The sequence below is a fragment of the Strongylocentrotus purpuratus genome, unplaced genomic scaffold (assembly GCF_000002235.5).
Source record: "Strongylocentrotus purpuratus isolate Spur 01 unplaced genomic scaffold, Spur_5.0 spur5_scaffold_21, whole genome shotgun sequence".
Lineage (NCBI taxonomy): Eukaryota > Metazoa > Echinodermata > Echinoidea > Camarodonta > Strongylocentrotidae > Strongylocentrotus > Strongylocentrotus purpuratus.
In genome coordinates, this window is record NW_022145607.1 from 7,553,150 (window position 1) to 7,573,889 (window position 20,740).

General features: G+C 38.7%; 1 protein-coding gene across 1 annotated transcript in view; it reads right to left on the reverse strand.

Moving 5' to 3' along the window:
• Nucleotides 1-7,006: 7,006 nt before the first annotated feature.
• The window catches only part of LOC577623 (metabotropic glutamate receptor 1), a 40,133-nt gene continuing 26,399 nt past the window's right edge, over nucleotides 7,007-20,740 (reverse strand). Inside the window, exons 5-7 of the mRNA XM_030995478.1 lie at nucleotides 12,171-12,294; nucleotides 9,528-10,446; nucleotides 7,007-8,799 (exon numbers count right to left, since the gene is read on the reverse strand). Of these exons, the coding sequence (XP_030851338.1) occupies nucleotides 8,466-8,799; nucleotides 9,528-10,446; nucleotides 12,171-12,294 (1,377 nt within the window). The 3' untranslated portion in view covers nucleotides 7,007-8,465. The remainder of the gene's footprint in view (nucleotides 8,800-9,527; nucleotides 10,447-12,170; nucleotides 12,295-20,740) is intronic.

Consider the following 20,740-nt stretch of genomic DNA (forward strand, 5'->3'; position numbering starts at 1 on the left):
TTGATGGTATTGATGGAAAAATTTCCATCAATGGTAAGATTTAAGCAACGTGGCCCATTATTGTATTCAGCTATCTTTCTAAAGGTTGTATCTAATCGTGCCTCAGAAAATCGTAAATCCTGTATCACAATTACAAATGCAATACAAATAAGAACAACGAAGCTCTCCAAATTGACATGTAAAAAGAATCTTTATTTTATTGCATAATAAAACAATTTCTGTAAATTCAATGCAAACGTTGCTCAGCAAAACGTTGCTCAGCAAAACGTTGCTCAGCAAAACCTTGTTACTGAATCATGTTGCATAATATACAATAATATACATCGGTACATGTGTTAGCATTATTTTTTTGAGAAGACAAAAATCTTTCTTGTATACCATGTTGATAAAATGTATATTCTAAACTATCAACTTACGTTTTATCTACACAAAAATGTAGGCCTACATGTATCTTATACCCGCAAATTTGATCAGCTTACATTTCAAATTGTTTTACTTTTCTTATTATAGGTAGATAACTTAAGGCTTCAGAAGTACAACTTCGTGAAAGCCAGTGTATGCAACAGAGAAGGTTGAGTTCTGGGAAGAGGTAAAAAATAATTTGTGAGCGTTATCATTGTTATTATGCAAGGGTGGAAGAACATCAGATTAAACATGTTCCCTGAAAAGCATGGCTCTTCAAATGCCTTCATATTCTAAATATGACATGAAACATCGTAAAAATCGGGGGGTAGGTTTTTTTTCGCCATGTGCTCGTGTAGTCCCGTATACATCATTCTGTGTACAGTGCTTGTAACTTTGCCAAGATTTGGCCAAATTTCTTATCATTTTGATGAATCCAGAACCTTGCAATACACACGAATACTTATATACTAGATGATCAACCTCTCTGATAGATTCCACACCGTTTCTTTCACAATGCAATCACATGACCAGAACTCAACTTTATCTAGTTTACAGGGTACTTACAACGTAAGGTACATGTAAAATTGAATCATGAAATATAAATTTGATAAGTCACGTGACTCACGCTATTGTTTTATTTTGCCTGTTTATAATTACTTGATCTACATGATGAAAGAATTACCAATAATTGATGAAACTCGGTTTGTTCGTAAGGGGAAAGTATTGCATCAGTATCATCATGTGAATATTAATGTAATTTTTACTCATCCTCCCTCGATTGATGGAGAGTAACTTATCATTAAATTCTTGTGCGTACTTCGACAACAACTGACAACCTTTTGTCAATAAAAAAAACTTATTTAAATGAAAACAAAACACATCACAAAACGGCGTCACATCATTTCAAACTTGCAAGATGCCCAAACCAGTTTTTGTTTAAGTACTAGACGCACATATAAATATTAACACACATGATCACACCAAGTAGCACATCTACATGGGCATGCATGGGGCAAGCGAAGGGCAGATATAGAGAGAGACAGAGAGAGAGAGAGGCGAGATATTGATAGAGATGGGGAGGGGTACAGAGAGGGGGAGGGTGGGAGGCGGTATAGAAGAAATGACCTTCCCCTCCCATTCCATTATTTGCCACCGACAAAATTGTTCTGAATTTTCACACGAGAATATTTTTTAAAAAATCCAACGACAGTTTTCAAAGTCAAACCAAATTTTTGTTTTTAAAAGGGATATTTATGTATGGGGGAAAACGTCTTGATGAAGAAAAGACCAGATCAATTTATGTAAATCATATTTGCAAGTAAGCTATTAGTCGATATGTGTTCCATTCAGTGGAGAATGCTTGAAGTTAAAATAACTATGTGTCATTGGTTTAAATTTTAAAGCTCATGTCCAACGCAGTAAGTCCTTAAATGAGTTTCGTCGGTCGTCTTTGATTGCAGTTGATAATACATGTATATATACAGCATGGTCTACAGTACACATCTGACGTAGATAAAACATCAAAGAAAAACAGTCAGATCGAGTGGGAGGGAGGGGTATCGTAATGTCATTTTCCACTTTAGGAGAGAAAGGAAAACAATTATAAATTACATTAATAATAGCTCACATCTATAATGCGCCTAATACTTTGTTTCTAGGCGCAGCACATATTATTACTCCGGTCATCGGATTCAGGCTAACCCGCAACACAATGTATGCACATTTTCCACTCCCTGGGGAGCATTCCAGCCGGTCGCCATTTTACAAGCGCCACTTGCTTATCCAACCACATTAACTTTCGCATCCTACCGGGTACCCATTAACACCTAGGTGGAGAGTGGCAAATAAAGATCAATGTTTGGCCAAAGGACATTAGTCCCGCGGCGGGATTCGGACCTCGGACCTCGGACCTTGTGATCCACAGTCCAGTGACATATCCACTCGACCACGACACCTCTACAACATTAGTTGAATTCCAATAAGTAGCCTACAGGAAGTCATCTATCACATTATTATCGGAAATATTGCCACAGAGCGTCGTATATAGAGTCATGGTAAGGTCATGACGGATATCGTGATAAGGAAAATGCAATGTCAGTCTCTCAGAGGTCTAATCAGAGTAGTGATTGAAGCGATTTGGCTCACACCTGAGCAAGAGTCTATCACAATCCTGATACGTCAAGGGGATTATGGTGGTGTTAAAATAGGATAACAAATCTCAGTGTCGGAGTCGGAGTGAAAAAAGAAGCGTCGTTTGCAAAAGAAAGTATGATGTGTCCGTCAGAAAAAGAGTGGTGTTTTAAAAGAACATCGCGATGGAGGAAATTCTCCTATGAAGTCACTTCAGTATCATTATTTAATGGCGGATCCAGGGGACTGAGAGCACGTATCCCCTCCTCCCCGGATAAACCTTGTCAGCATTGACATATAGTACATGTAATACCCAGTCAAAGTCACTCAATCAAATAGACCTGTTTCCAAAAACATGTAGTCCTTAAGTTATCGTGAAAATCAATTAATTTTCTATACCCCCCCCCCCCCCTCCCTTCCTTCCTTCCTTACCCTTGGGCAAGAGAATACTGGATCTTCGTGCCAATGTTGTTGTTGAGCTTGACATGTCCTTTCGGTTCTCTCGGGAAGAGGAATCGAACAAGCGCCGCTTAACGAGGTCTAATTGTGTAAATGTCCAGGATAAACGAAGTCTTACGATTATGACAGTTTCGATATTGAAACCGTCAACGTACAGGGTCATTTCAGTTGCAGCTGAGACAGAGTCGATTACGATCCCGAAACATCTTACTCTTGGCTGATTTTTAAACTGATTCTGGTGAATTCTCAAACATTAACATTGCGGGTTGAGAGTTCAGTGTTTTAAAAAAAATCCATATTTTTTCATTGCAGGAATGTCACGTTGATGTCGTCATGTCAAATTATAATATCAGTCGTGGATCAGCAAAATGAATTTGATTCTTCGTTAGTGTGCGTAAAATAATAGATATGTCATGTCAACATAGGTCCTACTGACATTTACCACTATATAAGTCATGAAAAATGTCTGTGTCGGCTGAAGAAGAAAAAATCCTCAGTGTCCGTCGGACTTTCTTAAAATTTAAATAGCGTCTACGAGTCTATGAGACAGTAAAGACAGTCGAAGATACTGTGATTCAATGAGTTTAGAAAGTCCGAGTCTCGTATGCTTCTGGTCTATTTAAAAACAAACTGTTTAATCGTTATATGGTGTAATCGAGCAAATGAGTTGATGGGGGTTTTCTTAGCAATGTCACCTGGTCACGTCCGACTAAGCAGTATGTCGAAAACCTGAAAATATTCTGGTTTTTCATGTTGTGGTTCAATTTTCACTCTCCTCGTGTGATACAATTTACTATTCTGAATGGTAATTGTAAGAATAATATTCCTTTTAAAGGGTGCAAAAAACAAATGATCATAAACGCTAGAGATATGACATATAAGTTAAAGATTGCAAACCTTCGAGGCTTGAATCTAGTCAGAACGCCATTGAAGAGATGTCTGTAATCGTCTCGGTCAAGAATGAAACAGACCATTGAAACGTTTCGTCAGTTATGGTCGCTTCTCAAGAGAGAAGATTATGCCAAAATGCTATCAGAGATGTCGGGTTTTTTTGGTGTGCATCAGTACAAAACGGTAGCGGTGTCGCTTTATTCTAACCGTATATCTGTCTAGTTTTGTCCCACTTAAAACGTCACGTGACAAGTAAAATGTTTCCCAGTGTTTCGGTCAAGAAATTCATTGTTTCCCTCAGTTCGTTCTGTCCAATGTCGATAGTTCACAGAAATGTCAAAGGGTGCGATTACGTTTAATTGGGGAAATTTCTTTGTCAGTCGTCAGTACAAGTCATGGATATTCATCCTTAACACACATCATGAAATAATTAGTTTGCAAGCGCATTATTACAATCATTAAGATTAGGCGATGTATGGGCACTTCCGACGAGTTTACCCAAAAAACTACTTTTCCAGAAAATAGTAGTGACTTATTCAGGAAAGACGTCACGGTCATTAATCGATGCGTCTCAATGATGCGCTGTGTAACATTGTTACGTCATGAAACGTCATAAGCGTCATCATTTTGGTGGTAGTTACCATAATATCAATTTCGCAACATTGCGATAAGTATCTTAGCTGTAGTTTGTTGTCTTTGTCATGTGGGGTGCATTATTATTACAAGATTATCATAAGCTCTTCTTTGTATTTCAACAGAAAGTGAATTAAAGTAAAAGGGTGAAAAAATTATTTCTTCTCATACAACATATAAAATTATTTTTAAAAAATTGTTAAAAACGTTTTTCTAAGTAAAATCATTCTTAAGGTAACTGAACAAATGACATTTGGTGCAGCTGCGAGCACATCCAGTTGTCCGTATCATATCAGTGGAAATTTGGGGTGGGCTGCTGAATTTTTCATATGAGTCATAAGCAATGTAAAAATTCACTGTACCTCATCCCTCAGCTAGTTGTCGGAAAATGCTCGTGATAAGGTTCAGAAATTATGAAGGTTAAGTTATAATTCAGCCTTGAGGTCATTAAGTTGCGTCTTTCAGTTCGTGTGTCATTTTTGCCGTCGTCGATTATATCCAAATAGTATATATTTAGTATTATCCAGTTGTTAATTCCATAATCTATTAATCCCTCAGTCAGGTCAAGTTGAGTCAATAGTAAGTAAAATAACCGTCTATTTAACTAAATCAATGGATTGTCTTACTACTAAAAATATTTAAGTATTTATATCAAATGAATGCACCTGAGAGCTGACTTTGGAGTCCCATACAACCTCAGGTTAAACCAAATACTGGCTATTATTGCCATACTTTCTTTTTCTCTATCTGTCTGTCCAGGCGCGTACGCAGGATTTTTTCAAGGGGGGGGTTAACATTTATAAATCGGGCCGAAAATTTCGCAACGACTCAGCAAGCCGCTGAATAAGCGGGGGGGGGGGGAGGGGGTGGTGGTAAGAGGACACTTTTTTTTTTTTTTTGGTCTCGAAATTTGAAAATTTGACATTTTGCTCCGTTGGGGAGGGGGGTGAGGTCAGCTTTTTTACGTCAGCAATGGGAATTTTTTTTTTTTTTTTAAATAAATAAAAAAAAAAAAAAAAAAAAAAAATCCAAAGGGGGGGGGGGGGTTAGGGGGGTTATGAGGGGGGGGGGTTACACACACAAAATACCAAAGGGGGGTTTAACCCCCCAAACACCCCCCCCCCCCCCCTGTGTACGCGCCTGTGTCTGTCCGTATGTCTGTCTGTCTTGCTTTCGTTAATTTGTTACTATCATTCTTTATTTAATTTCTGTTTTGTTTCTTACCTACACATGTCAATTATTTCAAACGTAATATTAAGTACTTTTCTACTGGTGGTAAAGTGAACACAAACTTTAAGTCAAGATTGGGTCCTTCGTCACAACAGAGGTCTGAAGTAGTCACTTTGTCAGTTTTTCAGTGCGATACGTCACTTTATTGCAAACGTTTGTTTATTTTGTCGTTGTAAGTTCATATTTGAAACTGGTTACGTCCCAATCGTCATAAATGTAATGTTCAAATGAGGCAAGAGGCAAGAGGCCTTCTCCGTTTTGTCAGTACGTCTGTCAGTACTCGTATGAGTTTGTCGGTTGTCACACTGTGAAATGTTGTGCGTACACGTCAGACAGTAAATCGTTCTTTACGTATTGGTCGGTACGTTTCAACACAACGCCATCCTCTCCCCCTTCCTAACTCTGTTCCTCATTGAAAATAAAATTTAAATTAAGCATTCATTGTCCAATCGAAAAATAAATTTTCACTGGCAAAATGTTAAAGATCAATTTACAAAAAGAATAACCGTAATCATAGACAGTTACAGTATTATTGTAAAATACATTCATAATTAAAAAAATGGAAAATTTACTAGGGATTCATAAAGTGGAAACATAATTTAAAGGAAATAAATCGTCGCTGTTTTCACGAAGTGACGGTAGTGAAAACAAATTGCATTCACTTTGCGTGACGATTTTCCTCCCTACCGTCACTTCGTGAAAACAAGGACGAAATATTTATACGCGCTGAGGTGAGGTGGCAGCTAACAGAATATCAAAAATTTGATAATCCTTATCTCGGACACCTACGTTAATTTGTGACCCATGATTATAAATCAACCTCTGTGATTAAAGCGGCAAACGAGGTATAAAATAGATTTTGGATTTATATAAAACAATTGTCTCAATAATTGTATTATTATTTCATAATTGCCAACGATCACAATGGCACTTTCACAGCATACATGACACAGTAAAGTAATCCACAGTCTTTTAAAGTACATTTAGTGTAAACAAAAGTGGACAAAACAGATACATATCGAAATAAACGAAAATGAAAAACTCTTCCAACAGTTTGTCAAAGAAAACCTCAAATAAAAAAATCAACATCAAAACTAGTAGCATTCGCAACAAAACATTTGCATATTCAATTTTAGAAGACAGCTTTAGCTAGAAACAACCACACAAACAACACACAAGAAACCAAAGTTCACGTTAACCTTTATAAAAATGCTATATATATATATAAATCAAATTATAGTATACAAGCCTGAGTATGATATCGGATAGCCATTGCACCAGTGCAACTGACTCCGCAAGCGAAAAATAGAGAGACAATTTTACTGATTTTGCCGAAAGAGTTTTTAAAATACGTTTTCTCCAATGATATGCTCTTGATGACTTGTTTCATCGTGAACGTGACAGTTCTGTATACGTCACTCAATCAGATAATCATTTATATTGGGAAAGAAGGATACCTTTCAAAAAAGGTCAACGCTATTTCTTCAAATCATAACTTTCCAAATGCCTAGAACTTTGTAGTATCTCGGTACAAAATACTAAACATTTCAGAAAACAAATGGCTCTTACCATGCTTAACTATTCGGTTTATGATGTTTTCCCTTTTCTTTCTTTTTTCTTCTTTGCTGCAGCAAAGCATTTTTTGAATTTGTTCCATCTTCTATTTAACGAATGACCACTTAAAGTCTAATTTATACCACTACACTAAACACGGATATGGATGTCAAAAGTCAGACATTCGAAAGAAGCTTAAGAGCATATACAATAATGTTGAGGTTTAACTCAGATATTCATAAGAAATAAATCTTTTAGCAAAGAAACAGAGGCAAAGATTTGGCTGTTGAAAAAACGGAAAACATACAATCGAAAAATTGATGACTAGCATTTTTTTGCATTTCATACATCCGATGACTTAATAGAAGTAAGTACCCCTAGTATTTCATTGGGTATGGTAACAACATGGTCCCCCTCCCCCCATCGAGAAGGATTGTTGTTTCGAGAGTCACGTGATTCTGGAGCATTATCGCCTTCTGCGAGGGTCCTGTCGTCAAAGCGAACACTTCTTTTCACACTTTCGAGCGGCGAGACATCACTTTGCGTGTGAAGCCGATCACTCGAGAGATTGTTTCTATGACCTTCAGCGATCCGTTGTCCGCGGGAAGGATCCCCGTGAGACGGCCCAACCTCACCCGTCGGCAACACTTGCAGAAGATCAGGGTAGATTTGGTTGAACGAACCGCCAGCGATGTGTGTATGTTGTTGTCTATCGACACCTAAGAATCTCGAGTCACCTCCCGAGTTGGTCGATGACGACGATGGTCGTGAAGAACATTGTTTCTTATTGATGGTTTCGTCGCTGAACGAGCGACGAACTCTAAGAGGAAGCACATTAGCCTGAGGTTTGGAATCGCTTTGTCCCGTCGCCGTGCCCTTTGAAGCGGATGCACCCTGTCCAAGGGGCGGGCGCGGGTTAGGAAGTGAAGAAGGAGCATGCGTACACTCTCCTGATGCACCTGTCCTCTCATTAGGTTGAGAATTTTTCATAATTGACCTTTGACCCTGTTTACCTGCACCACTGCAACTCGCCGCCGGTATCTCCATTTCCACATCTACAGAAGATTTCGAGGGTCCGTCTCTATGTTTCATCTCCCCACCCCTACTCGGTGTCCTAGACGGTTTTAAGCATCCCATGGCTCTACTCGCTTCCTGAGCTTGACTTAATCTCTCCTCCAATGCCTTCTCCATGCTGCTATCCCCTTCCTCCACGGGCGAGGCTTGCTGTTGGGGGATGGCGTCACATTGGTTGAATTCCCATAACGATATAGCGGCTGCTTGCGTTTGGACAGCAGCCTGTCCCGCTGTACCGCCTTCATGTGTTTGGTGTTGTTCGGTCTCTTTCTCCTCCTGAGAGCGGAGAAGATCCCAGGAGACTTCTCTCGATTCTTCTCTCGCGACTTTTCCCGTTGAGACGATCCAGTCAAAGGACTATTATTCTTCTTGCGGTTTCCCCTTACACCGACAGCGTTCCTGTCGCCTCCCAAGAGCTTCTCACTGATGAAGAGACAAGAAAAATTTAAAGAAAGTGATACAGAAGACAGATGAGTAAGCATGCTCTCTAAGATGAAGATGATTGAGGAGGAGTAGGAAAATGAGGGTCAGGTAGTTTGTAAAAACATGATGATTATTTTGACACGAAATCCCAAGTCTCGTAGAATGATCGATCACTCGCCATCAGGCATGAATATCCTTTTGAAAACCCCTTTATCTATGGTATATGCAGGACATTGTCTCGTATATTATTTCAAGATAATACCAGATCATCGTCGTTTTAATGCAAAAAGGAAAAGTAATGAACATGATATCATAAGAGTTTGACAAACATTATAGGCTATAGCAATGACTGAATAACATTTATCAAAGAACTCTTAAACATTGTTAAATTTGTCAGGACTATAGATGCTGACTGGTAGGGACAAAGCTTAGGTTTAATCCAATATGAAACATACGGCATTGCAAAAATTACGTTGAAAGGGACACGCATCTGAAAAGTAAACCCTGGCCCAAGCTTACTCTTATTTGAATTTATGTAATTACACAAAATCATGACTGTTCTCTTTCATCCATGTACTTGCCTTTCATCGTCTTTATGAGAATACAATTTTGTGTGCAGCTACAGAAAAGCTTAAGTAGGGCACTGGGTATTTTCTATTATTAAAAAGAGATGGCAATTCCTATTAAAAAATATCAAAATATAATGTTTAACTGAAGGAAGTACTTACTTGCAACCGTCTAAGGTGCCATTGCTACTACTGTTGCTTCTACAAGGAGCTGATTCATTGAAGCTACCAACATGCATACGGACGAGGTTAGATGTCGTCATGGAACTACGTCGATTTCTCTCTGGTTTCAACAAGATAATGTACGTCTTAGGAAAGAACAGACAGCCTAGGGTTACTGTAGCGCTGAGGGTGACTGCGAAACAAACCACAATCTCTTTTAAGTCACTCCCAAAGTAGAGAGGGATGAAGGCTAGCCAGACTATACAGGTGGTGTACATGGTAAATGCGATATATTTTGCTTCGTTGAAGTTCTCTGGAAGGTTCCTGGTCTTGAAGGCATACAGCGTACAGAGTGAGATGAGAAGTGCGTCGTAGCCCAATGGCGCTGCGAACCCGAATGTGGTCGTGTTACAGATGAGCCGGACGCGACGCAGGTCGGGGTAGTCGAGCACAGCAGCGGGTCTCTCTAGAACCAGGGTTGCCACAATGATCCCGATTTCGAAGCTGATAACGCCGAACGTCATCACGACCTGCGCCGTGCTGCCCAGGAAGCGAGGTTTCCGCGTCAATATCTTCTTCTTGCTCCCCGCCAAGATTCGCGCCATGCGGTTGGTCCGTACGACGAGTCCCGCGTAACAGATGCAGAAGCTTAGCCCTAACCCGATGCGTCTGAAGTAACAGACTTCCGTTGAGGGTTTAGCGATGAAGGGGAAAGTCACGAGGAAGCACAGGTAGATGCCAGCGAGGAGGATATAGCTGTTCTCACGGCTGGAAGCCTTGACGAGTGCGGTGTCGTTGTGACGAATGAAAGTGACGGTTACAAAGACGGTCAAGAGAATACCCACGCATGAGAAACACATGGCAGCGATCGCTTGGACCTCATGCCACTTCATGTACTCCGCCTCAATCTCATAACAACCTGTTTCGAGAGAAACGAAGGAAGAAAAGTCAGTGTCTGACAAATTACAATGACCTTAATGACACTGGCATGTTATGACGCTAATCATTAAAAATAAATGCAAAGGTCTTAACCCAACGAACATTGTAAAATTAGTGATTAATTATTCATACGTGTATCTTAGGGTCTATGGATTACACTTCATAGTCCAGTAATCTTTTCAGAAGATCGTGCTAAATGAATTAGGATTGGAGTTAAGAATATGTTATGTATAAGAACTCATTTGTCAAAGACAACGCCTAGCTTAGCATACGACAATTCTGTGCTTGAATATCTCTTTTTACCGAGACTAACCTACTCTTGTTTCTATGAGTACACTGTTTGACTCAATCTTATATTATTTTGTCTGCATGACCAGAAAACGAGAGAACACCGAGGTTACTACGACATTGCTATTAAAGTATATTCAGGTCCTGCCATACTTGATACTAAGACCATGAAGTCAACAGGGGGAAGACGGGGAAAGACTGTGTAGTACAATGTGAAGAGAAAGTGAGGTAGTGAAGAACATAATCATTATTTTATCCAATAACATCGGGATATAATTTTCCCTTTTGCAACTTCTAGATGCAAGATTTTGCAGTTAACCTATATTTCGGATTAATGAAATAAAGGAAAATATGAAAAGCCTTGAAATTAAATTAAGGATACTTGTGAAAAAAAGTGATAAACTGCTAGTGTTTTGCCTTCTTTATTATCTGTTATCAAATTAAAAGATGTATTCCAATACTGTCTTTGATATCACCTTAATCCAAAAATCCGTGTTAAGATTGCAATATTAAATGGGGCGATCAATTAGACTAATAGATGGAATCATTTTTCCTCTCTCATAATGACAAAACCAAACGACTTTGACTTCTACAAACTGATTTCGTTCCATCAATCTTTAACACAGTCAAAGTGACTCAAGTCTCGAAATAACAGATGGGATATTCCAAGCATAGGCGAAGATCGAGGAGCAGGCGGCAGAATAATTTCGATAATATGTCACAACCATTTCCATCACAATTTCGTGTAGAAGGCGGTTTATGGCACAAATCGAGGTGCTGAGATGATCTAATTTTATAGACACGGTGTTTTAATTATTTTACACCTTGCCCAAAATGTGAAGAAAAACGGGCCAAGTACTGCACCATAAGAGATCTGTTTTTGAATTGCTTTTGAGGTCAAGGTTAAAGGCCTATATACATCACGTCAACATGATGTATGATTTTGTAAAATCCATGAGTAAAGATGATCCACAAAGACACAATTTCGAGGTCATTAATTTTTTTTTACATATAAGAAGCATGTATTTTCATTATCGGGTTGATGGAATTAAGCTGGTATAATTGGACAGACGGAATCATAATGAAATATTTATTACATGACTTGTAGCGGAAGAAAATTGATTAGATGTAGCGTCACCGTATTGATAGGTAGACATTTTCTCGCAGTTTTGATCATAGTACTACGAGTTTTTCCATAAACACGAACGTCCTACTTTGAAGAGTATTTATGTCAAGCGATACTGCTGTGAATGTTTCTTTACAAAATGCTATCCAAGTTTACGGGTAATATCCTATAGGCTCCTCAATAAAAAAAATCGTGTGAAGAGGAAACATGAAGAAGAAAATCTTATCAGAAGTAGAATCATAGAACGTCAATGAATCTTAATTAACGAGAAAGAAGATGTAATTTCTTACCGCCTAGTTGTGGGTTAGGCCACCATCCTTGCCCACACGCTTCACATGTATACTCGTTCAGCATGTATTCATTATCCTTGCACGGTACACAGGCCCAGCAGCACTCCACGCTATCACGAATATTCTGTCAAAATAACAAAAAATGTTAGATTCATAAAAGATACAATCAATCATAAGATTTGTTTATTCGTCTGTCCCCTCTCTTTCTCCACCCCCTCCCCTCTCTCCCTCTCTCTCTCTCTCTCTCTTCTTAGTTGTCCTCTGTTTTCGCTATCCCCCTATTCATCAGCATCTTTCCTCCTCTTCGTCTTCTTCTACTTCTTTTTCTTTTCCTTCTTCTTCTTTTGTTTTCTTGTTATTATAATTCGTCTAGTTCTCCTAGTGCTGTCATTCAAGTTTTATATGTTGGACGATTTATTTGCATTTGTATCATTCTGAAAAAGAACTATCGGGATTTGTATTTCCTGGCTCTCCCCCTGAAAGGACATTGATACTCACGGCAGGGTCGGGGTTAGCTGGAAACATATACCCAAGATGCCCTTTCTTCCCAATAAATAAACATTCTTAAGTCATCAGTATTCAACAGAAAGGTCATCTTGCTAAACACGGTCGTGATGTTCGTTCTATTATTAAACGAGTATATAAAATGTTCTTTGCTTATGTTTTTGTTCGTTTGTTTAAAGAGCGTACGTTCGAATCTGATTCACTACCAAGAACGTTTATTTTTTAATCTTCCTGCCATTTGTATACATTTCGAAAGACAATATTAAAACGAAGGCAAACTTCATACTGATGCATATGCCCCCTCCCCCCACCCCCCCCCCCCCCACTGGTTAGGTGTACATGACAGAAAGAAAAAAAATTACAAAATAATTAGGAAAGCATAGCTTAATCACATCATCATCATGAAGAAAAATTAAAAGTTGTAACATTTTGGGGGGGTTGGCAATCCGATTTTATTGGATGTCATAAAACCCATGGTGAATAGTGTTTTTATGCGAGGACAATGCAATTATCTGATAACAAATAATCAATTATCTTATGCATTCCCCACACACTGAAAAAATATGAATGCTAAAAGAACGTATCCTCAAGATATAGCATGCCTAGAGTAAATATCAAACACGCTTTTTGTTTTTTATCGACAAATAATTTGGTTAAGTCACAATGAGACAGACAATGAACTCGACAGGTCTCGTTTATTATCCTACTGTGACTTAAAATGCGTGCGGTGCATATTCACTCAGGCACTCACAAACATGTATTATTTGTATAAAACAACTTTTTCTTTAAAACAATAAAGCGTGGGATCACCAGTGAATCCTGTTCACGTAATGCGTGTCCTCTTAGGAGTTTCAATTAATTAAGTGTATTGACATTTATGTGCTCTGCTTGACTAAACATGCCATTAATCTTATATCTGTGCAGAATTAATTGGAAGTATACACCATGAAATTAAATCGCATTAATTAGGTCATTTTCGGCGAAAAGACACCCATTTCGTGTCGCCAATTCCCAAGCGAAAGATGTCATCTAAGCTAACCGGTGGAGAGGAACTGCGATCGTGCTCTTCTCATCAAAAGTAATTAGATACAAACACGAAAATCAAGCGGCGACCATACTATTTTCTGATTTGTGTGCATTGTTTACATTCTTAAAAAAATTAAATGGCGCCGTAAGCTAATTTTTCTTTATACAAACGCTTTGAGATCTTAAAAGGAATAACCCATTTAAAGGAACTATTTGCCTAGTGTACATGGTCTAATTCAATTTATTGAACAATCTCTAAAAATGTTTATGTCTGTATGTTTATTCACATGTCTCCCTTTTCGACCGTCTTGCTTCTGACTTTATGAGCCTGTTTATCGCATCATTTATCCAATTACGTGTGTGGGTGCGTATGTGGGTGTAGATTTTTTCTCTCTCATTTATATCATTAAGCTTTTTTCGATGTGGTACCATGGTTACTAAGAAATTGATCTTTAATTTGATATTAAATAACGCATTTCAATGATTAAATTTCATTCATTGAAAAAAACTTTAATGTCTGATGCTAGGGGACATAAGATGCAGTATCAAAATTGACCACAAAAAGATTAATATTGGCAATTAATGCATAGAAACAATTATGTAATATGCGCCATATAAGAGTTGAACATTATTAGTATTATTATTATTAGTATTGTTAAAAAGCCAGCCAGTGTTATCTTTCTGTGGTTAATAATAGTTTGGGAATTTGGGATAACAATGTATGAGCATGGAATTCAGATTTTGATGTATCCGATGGTGTATCATTTCAGAATCCTTAGCCTTCAAAACTCCTTGCATTCCGGAAAAAATGGCTCAGACTTCAATGATCGCAAACATTAATAATCCCTATGATACAACCAACAACTTCTAAGATTTTAATCCTACTTTGGTATGTATCACTGAAGAAAAAAATCTTTGCTTTACTTTTCTCTATATTTCCACTAATGCTTCTATGAGTTTTAGCCTTCTTCTCGATGCAATGTATCCTCGGGGGACGGAAACAAGGAATCGCAATATAGGCTAATCCATGCATCTTGATAGCGATCCGTCTATTCAGCACGTTACTTTAACCCTGCCACTGCCAGAGGGGTGCATTTAACCCAACTTTTCATACGAAGATACTGATTATGGATTCGTAAAAGCAGACTATCCTTTCCATTCATCCTTCCTCAGAAAGTGCGTTCACATATGATTCTCTTTGCATTATTCAGAAGCTTTTCTGACACTGCAATCTTTCCATGGGCTCGCGTATATTCCGCTTGAATCGTATTTCACTTCAGTGGCGCATTTACTTTCCGATGCGATAATACTGCCCGAGTGTGAACATACATCTCAAATCGAAACGCCATCCAAGATCAGATGGAACTTTCCTATTCCAAAGATGGCATTTTACAGACTATAGCACTGCCGGATTCAACGGCTTTTAAGGGATTATCTTAAAAGCTAGAATCATCTGTATTGATTTGACCATAAAGATTCTGAAAAGTAATTCATCTTTTCAAAGGATATCTCTACAGCCACAACCTCATGAATAACCATATCAGTTTTATGGCGTCGATTAACAATAGTTTATCAAAAAGGGGTTAGTAGCACCATCAGCAAAACAATGATAGAAGGAGATCAGAAGTCATTGTAAACTATAAGATAAAAGCATACAGGCATGCCACAACAAAATGTTCACTTTAATCGGTTCGAAATGACAGAACTGACACATGACCTGAAAAATGTAAGGAACATACACTTCTTTTAGTTGAACTTCCAATGGAATATCAAACGACAAATGACTTAAAAATGAAACCAAATAGTCCAACAATTATGTTTACAAAATAATAGTGCATATAGCTACATGAGTACTTTAACAAAATATTATCGTATCTCATCTATGAATCCGTTTATACGAAATATATTACATAAAGAAAACGATTGTGTGATAGTTGAATCAAATAAGATCTTTTGTTTTCCCCCTACTAGTCAAGAAGGGAAATATATGTATATGGGGGTAAGAGGAAATATTGTGATAACTTACTTTGGTTAACAAAATAAATAACTGAAATGACCTTTCTCAGTCGATAGGATTTCTTACAGCAACTGAATTAACATTTGCTCTTTGAAGATTGTTTCTATAAAAAAACAGCAGTATATCAACTGTATTAGCTAGATAACGCAACCTTTTACCAAATTGATGTGCATTTCAAAGTCTCGCATGACTTTTATCGGCTGTAGCACACAACACCGCCAATCTTCGTGAAGAGCCGGAGATAACAATTATTTGTTAACGAGCGTTTCTACTGAATGAAAGCTCTATCCATCATGGCACTCGTCGATTACGGCACTATTTCCGATCATCGTGAAAGTAAGTGATATTCAATACGGCAATTTTCAAGCCGTTACATAAAAGCATTATGAAATGAAATGCAGCAAAGAAGATTAAACTTTAAGCAAACAACATTAAATTATAGTAAAGTTAGCCATAACTATTAAAAGTCTTTTGATTGAAAAGTTATTGTAATTTATATCCAATAGGCCCAGTACATCTATCGCTATTTCGGTTTAGTTGGCTTCATTACAGTTTGTTTGAATTCGTGATACTTTGACCTTCAATTCTACTCTACTAAATTTAGATACAAAATGAAAGTAACAAAAACCTATACATTTTAGATGTCTATTCATGTCATTAGTTGTTGTTCTTGTTGTTGTAAGATGCTATTGAGTCGTCCTCGACTCCTGTTGACCCCATGGAGAAACCCTCTCCAGAGGCTTCTCTATCCTGTGCAAGTATGATTCTTCTGTTTTTTTGGTCACACCTTCTATCCATCTAATCATTTGCCTCCCTCTTCTCATTTTACCCTTTACCTTGCCAAGCATGATATCCTGCTCCATACCAATTGACCTTACATTGGGTCCAAAGAGTACACATCTCTATTTTACAACCATGGCCTCCAAGGAACAGCTTGTTTTTTTTGCCAGAACTGGTTTTTAGCTCATCAAGCATTGATATGTTTGTTCTCCTGGCTCTCTCTCTAATTCTGTTATATTCTCCTCCGAAAAGAAGAAAATTTTACTCTTAATTACATATTTCTTCTGAAAGTGATTTAAAAATTGGGAACGTAAACATTTAAATTTATTTTTTTCTGAATTTCTTCAAAATGTATAACAAGTATACAGTAAACAAAATTCAAACCTTTTATTACTAGATGGATATCAGTCTATTCTCAATAATATATTCATAGATAGTATGATAGTTACGGCATGTATTATAACCCATTGGTGGAGAAATCATTTGCAAAATTAAATAAAAGAATTGAATCCTTCCACGGTTTTATAGTTTTTCCCTTCAAGGGCAAGGAATATTGTAGACTCAAATTAATAGCGGCAGTCAAACGGCATTGATGCCCTGTGTAACCTCTCCTTAACAAGATTACATCCCTTTCCAATGGCGCCACCGACGAACATTCACACTGAATGAAATCACGTGATTAGTTATAGATGCCACATTCACAAATGTAAAAGAAGTCAACATTTTCAATAACATTTTCAATGACATTTTGAGCCATCAAGAAATGTTTGTGTTTTCATTTTATTATAATTATATTATATTGGAACATGAATCAAACATTAAGAATGTAAGTGACTATCAAAAGTAACTAGCAAGTACCTAGCAAGTAAGTAACTAGCAAAATAAAACAGATTATCATTCGATACATTTGAGAATAAACGAGAGAGGTATCGTCACGGCATAACAATGAAAACGGAAGATGGAAAGGGAATGTACAAATAAAATGGCCCCGGCCCATCTTCTCTTAATCAGAGGACTTCTTTATCTAATATCCAAATCCATCCACTAGCCTAGTACGACAGGTGCCCCCCCCCACAACCCCTACTTCCACCCCCCCCCCCCCCCTCAATTGCTAGGCCTATGGTAAGCCAATGAACTCCAAGTCTGTCAACATACACTTGAGATGCATGTAACAAACATGGGAAGGGGTAATAACTTGCAGGTCAAACTTTACAAAAACATCACGTTATTTAGCCCTTAAGGTGCAGAAGTCATGAATAATTCAAACGAAACAATGCCTTGTTTGCTGATGAGAACCTAAAAGTAGTTCAGAGGTACATTTTCAGATGAACACCTAAACAAAAAATACAAGTTTGTGCATGAAGTAATATATATTTAAATATGATTATAGAGGTTATCTGCCTCTTCGTTGATCATGTACAGATTGAGGGATTGCAAAATACACGTGCTCTTGTGCAGAGGAAGAAATAGAGAGAGATGGGACAGAGTAGAAATGAAGGTGGTTAATTAAACTAGCGAGAGAGAGAGAGAGAGAGAGAGAGAGCGAGAGAAGGAGAGAGCGAGAGAAGGAGAGAGCGAGATAGAGAGAAAGATAGGTGGAGAGAAGGAGAGGGCAGAGGGGAGGCAAGGTATAGAGATAGGGAGTGGTGGTAAAAGAGAGAGTGGTCCATCAACATGAGAAGAAGGGAGAGAAAGAGGATGAGAAAGAGAGCGGCAAGCTTCCAAATACTGATCGAGATGGATAAGACGCGTCTGACGAACTGCATGTTAAAAAAAAAAATCCATATATGGGCAATAAATATTAAAATGCGAAAAAGGAAGGAAAAGATGAAACTGGAGATTATCTGTAGTTTGCTTGTCTTCTCCTCACACTACTCTCTTTTCATTAAATAAACTCCGGAGCACCATGTTCAAAGTCAGGGTAGTGACTGCAGTGTTGTAACTCAGAAACACGACGCAAATTTGTCATCACTAATCAATGACTTTTAATAAATAAGTATAGCCTTGAATTAACATTCTGTAATTTCATTTTGTATAGTTAAGGCCACTTTCATGGGCGAGATATGAAAGAGAGCTATATATACTGGAATGTTCCAGGCGCGGATCCAGGATTTCTTAGGGGGGGCCCAAATTTGAAATTATGCGAGCCAAATATTGGTACGTAATGGCGACCAACAGTGACGGAAAATTTTACGATTTATTAAATTATTAGAGATAGAAGACGATCGTTGTAGAGTTCTCGACTCTTAATCCTTGTCTAAATTCAGCCCCCCCCCCCTTCTCCCTCCTACGCGAAGCGCGGAAGCTTTGGCGTTTTATTAAACTATTAAAGAAAGAAAACGATTCGTTGTACCGTTCTCGACCCTTTATCCTCGTCTGATTTTAGTTCCCCCCCCCCCCTTTCCGCGCGAAGCGCGGAAGCTTTTACGTTTCATTAAATCATTAGAAAAAGAAAACTTTTACGATTTATTAAATTATTAGAGATAGAAGACGTTCGTTGTACAGTTCTCGACTCTTAATCCTTGTCTAAAATCAGTCCCCCCCCTCCCCCTCCTGCGCGAAGCGCGGAAGCTTCTACGTTGCATTTAATCATTAGAGAAAGAAGACGATTCGTTGTACCGTTCTCGACTCTTAATCCTCGTCTGAATTCAGTCCCCCCCCCCCCTCCCGCGCGAAGTGCGGAAGCTCTTACGTTTCATTAAATCATTAGAGTAAGAAAACGATTCGTTGTACAGTTTTCGACTCTTAATCCTTGTCTAAAATTAGTCCCTATCCCCCTCCCCCTCCTGCGCGAAGCGCGGAAGCTTCTACGTTTCATTAAATCGTTAGAGAAAGAAGACGATTCGTTGTACAGTTCTCGACTCTTAATCCTTGTCTAAAATTAGTCCCTATCCCCCTCCCCCTCCTGCGCAAAGCGCGGAAGCTTCTACGTTACATTAAATCGTTAGAGAAAGAAGACGATTCGTTGTACCGTTCTCGACTCTTAATCCTCGTCTGAATTCAGTCCCCCCCCCCCCCTCCCGCGCGAAGTGCGGAAGCTCTTACGTTTCATTAAATCATTAGAGTAAGAAAACGATTCGTTGTACAGTTTTCGACTCTTAATCCTTGTCTAAAATTAGTCCCTATCCCCCTCCCCCTCCTGCGCGAAGCGCGGAAGCTTCTACGTTTCATTAAATCGTTAGAGAAAGAAGACGATTCGTTGTACAGTTCTCGACTCTTAATCCTTGTCTAAAATTAGTCCCTATCCCCCTCCCCCTCCTGCGCAAAGCGCGGAAGCTTCTACGTTACATTAAATCGTTAGAGAAAGAAGACGATTCGTTGTACAGTTCTTGACTCTTAATCCTCGTCTGAATTCAGGTTCCCCCCTCCCGCGCAAAGTGCGGAAGCTTTTAATCTTCATTTAATCGTTAGAGAAGAAGACGATTCATTGTACCGTTCTCGAAAATAAACCTCATCGGAATTTAGTTCTCCCTCCATCCCGCACGAAGCGCAGAAGCTATTACGTTTCATTAAATCATTGAAGATTCGTATTACCGTTCTCGCCTCTGAATCCTCGTCTGAATTCAGTCCCCCCCCCCCCCTCCCCTCCTGCGCGAGGCTTTGGCGTTTTGTTAAACTATTAAAGAAAGAAAACGATTCGTTGTATCGTTCTCGACCCTTTATCCTCGTCTGATTTCAGTTCCCCCCCTTCCCGCGCAAAGCGCGGAAGCTTTTACGTTTCATTAAATCATTAGAGTAAGAAAACGATTCGTTGTACAGTTCTCGACTCTTAATCCTCGTCTGAATTCAGTCCCCCCCCCCCCCCCTCCCGCGCGAAGTGCGGAAGCTCTTACGTTTCATTAAATCATTAGAGTAAGAAAACGATTTGTTGTACAGTTTTCGACTCTTAATCCTTGTCTAAAATTAGTCCCTATCCCCCTCCCCCTCCTGCGCGAAGCGCGGAAGCTTCTACGTTTCATTAAATCGTTAGAGAAAGAAGACGATTCGTTGTACAGTTCTTGACTCTTAATCCTCATCTGAATTTAGGTTCCCCCCCCCCCCCCCCTCCCGCGCGAAGCGCGGAAGCTTTGGCGTTTTGTTAAACTATTAAAGAAAGAAAACGATTCGTTGTACCGTTCTCGACCCTTTATCCTCGTCTGATTTCAGTTCCCCCCTTCCCGCGCAAAGCGCGGAAGCTTTTACGTTTCATTAAATCATTAGAGAAAGAAAACGATTCGTTGTACAGTTCTCGACTCTTAATCCT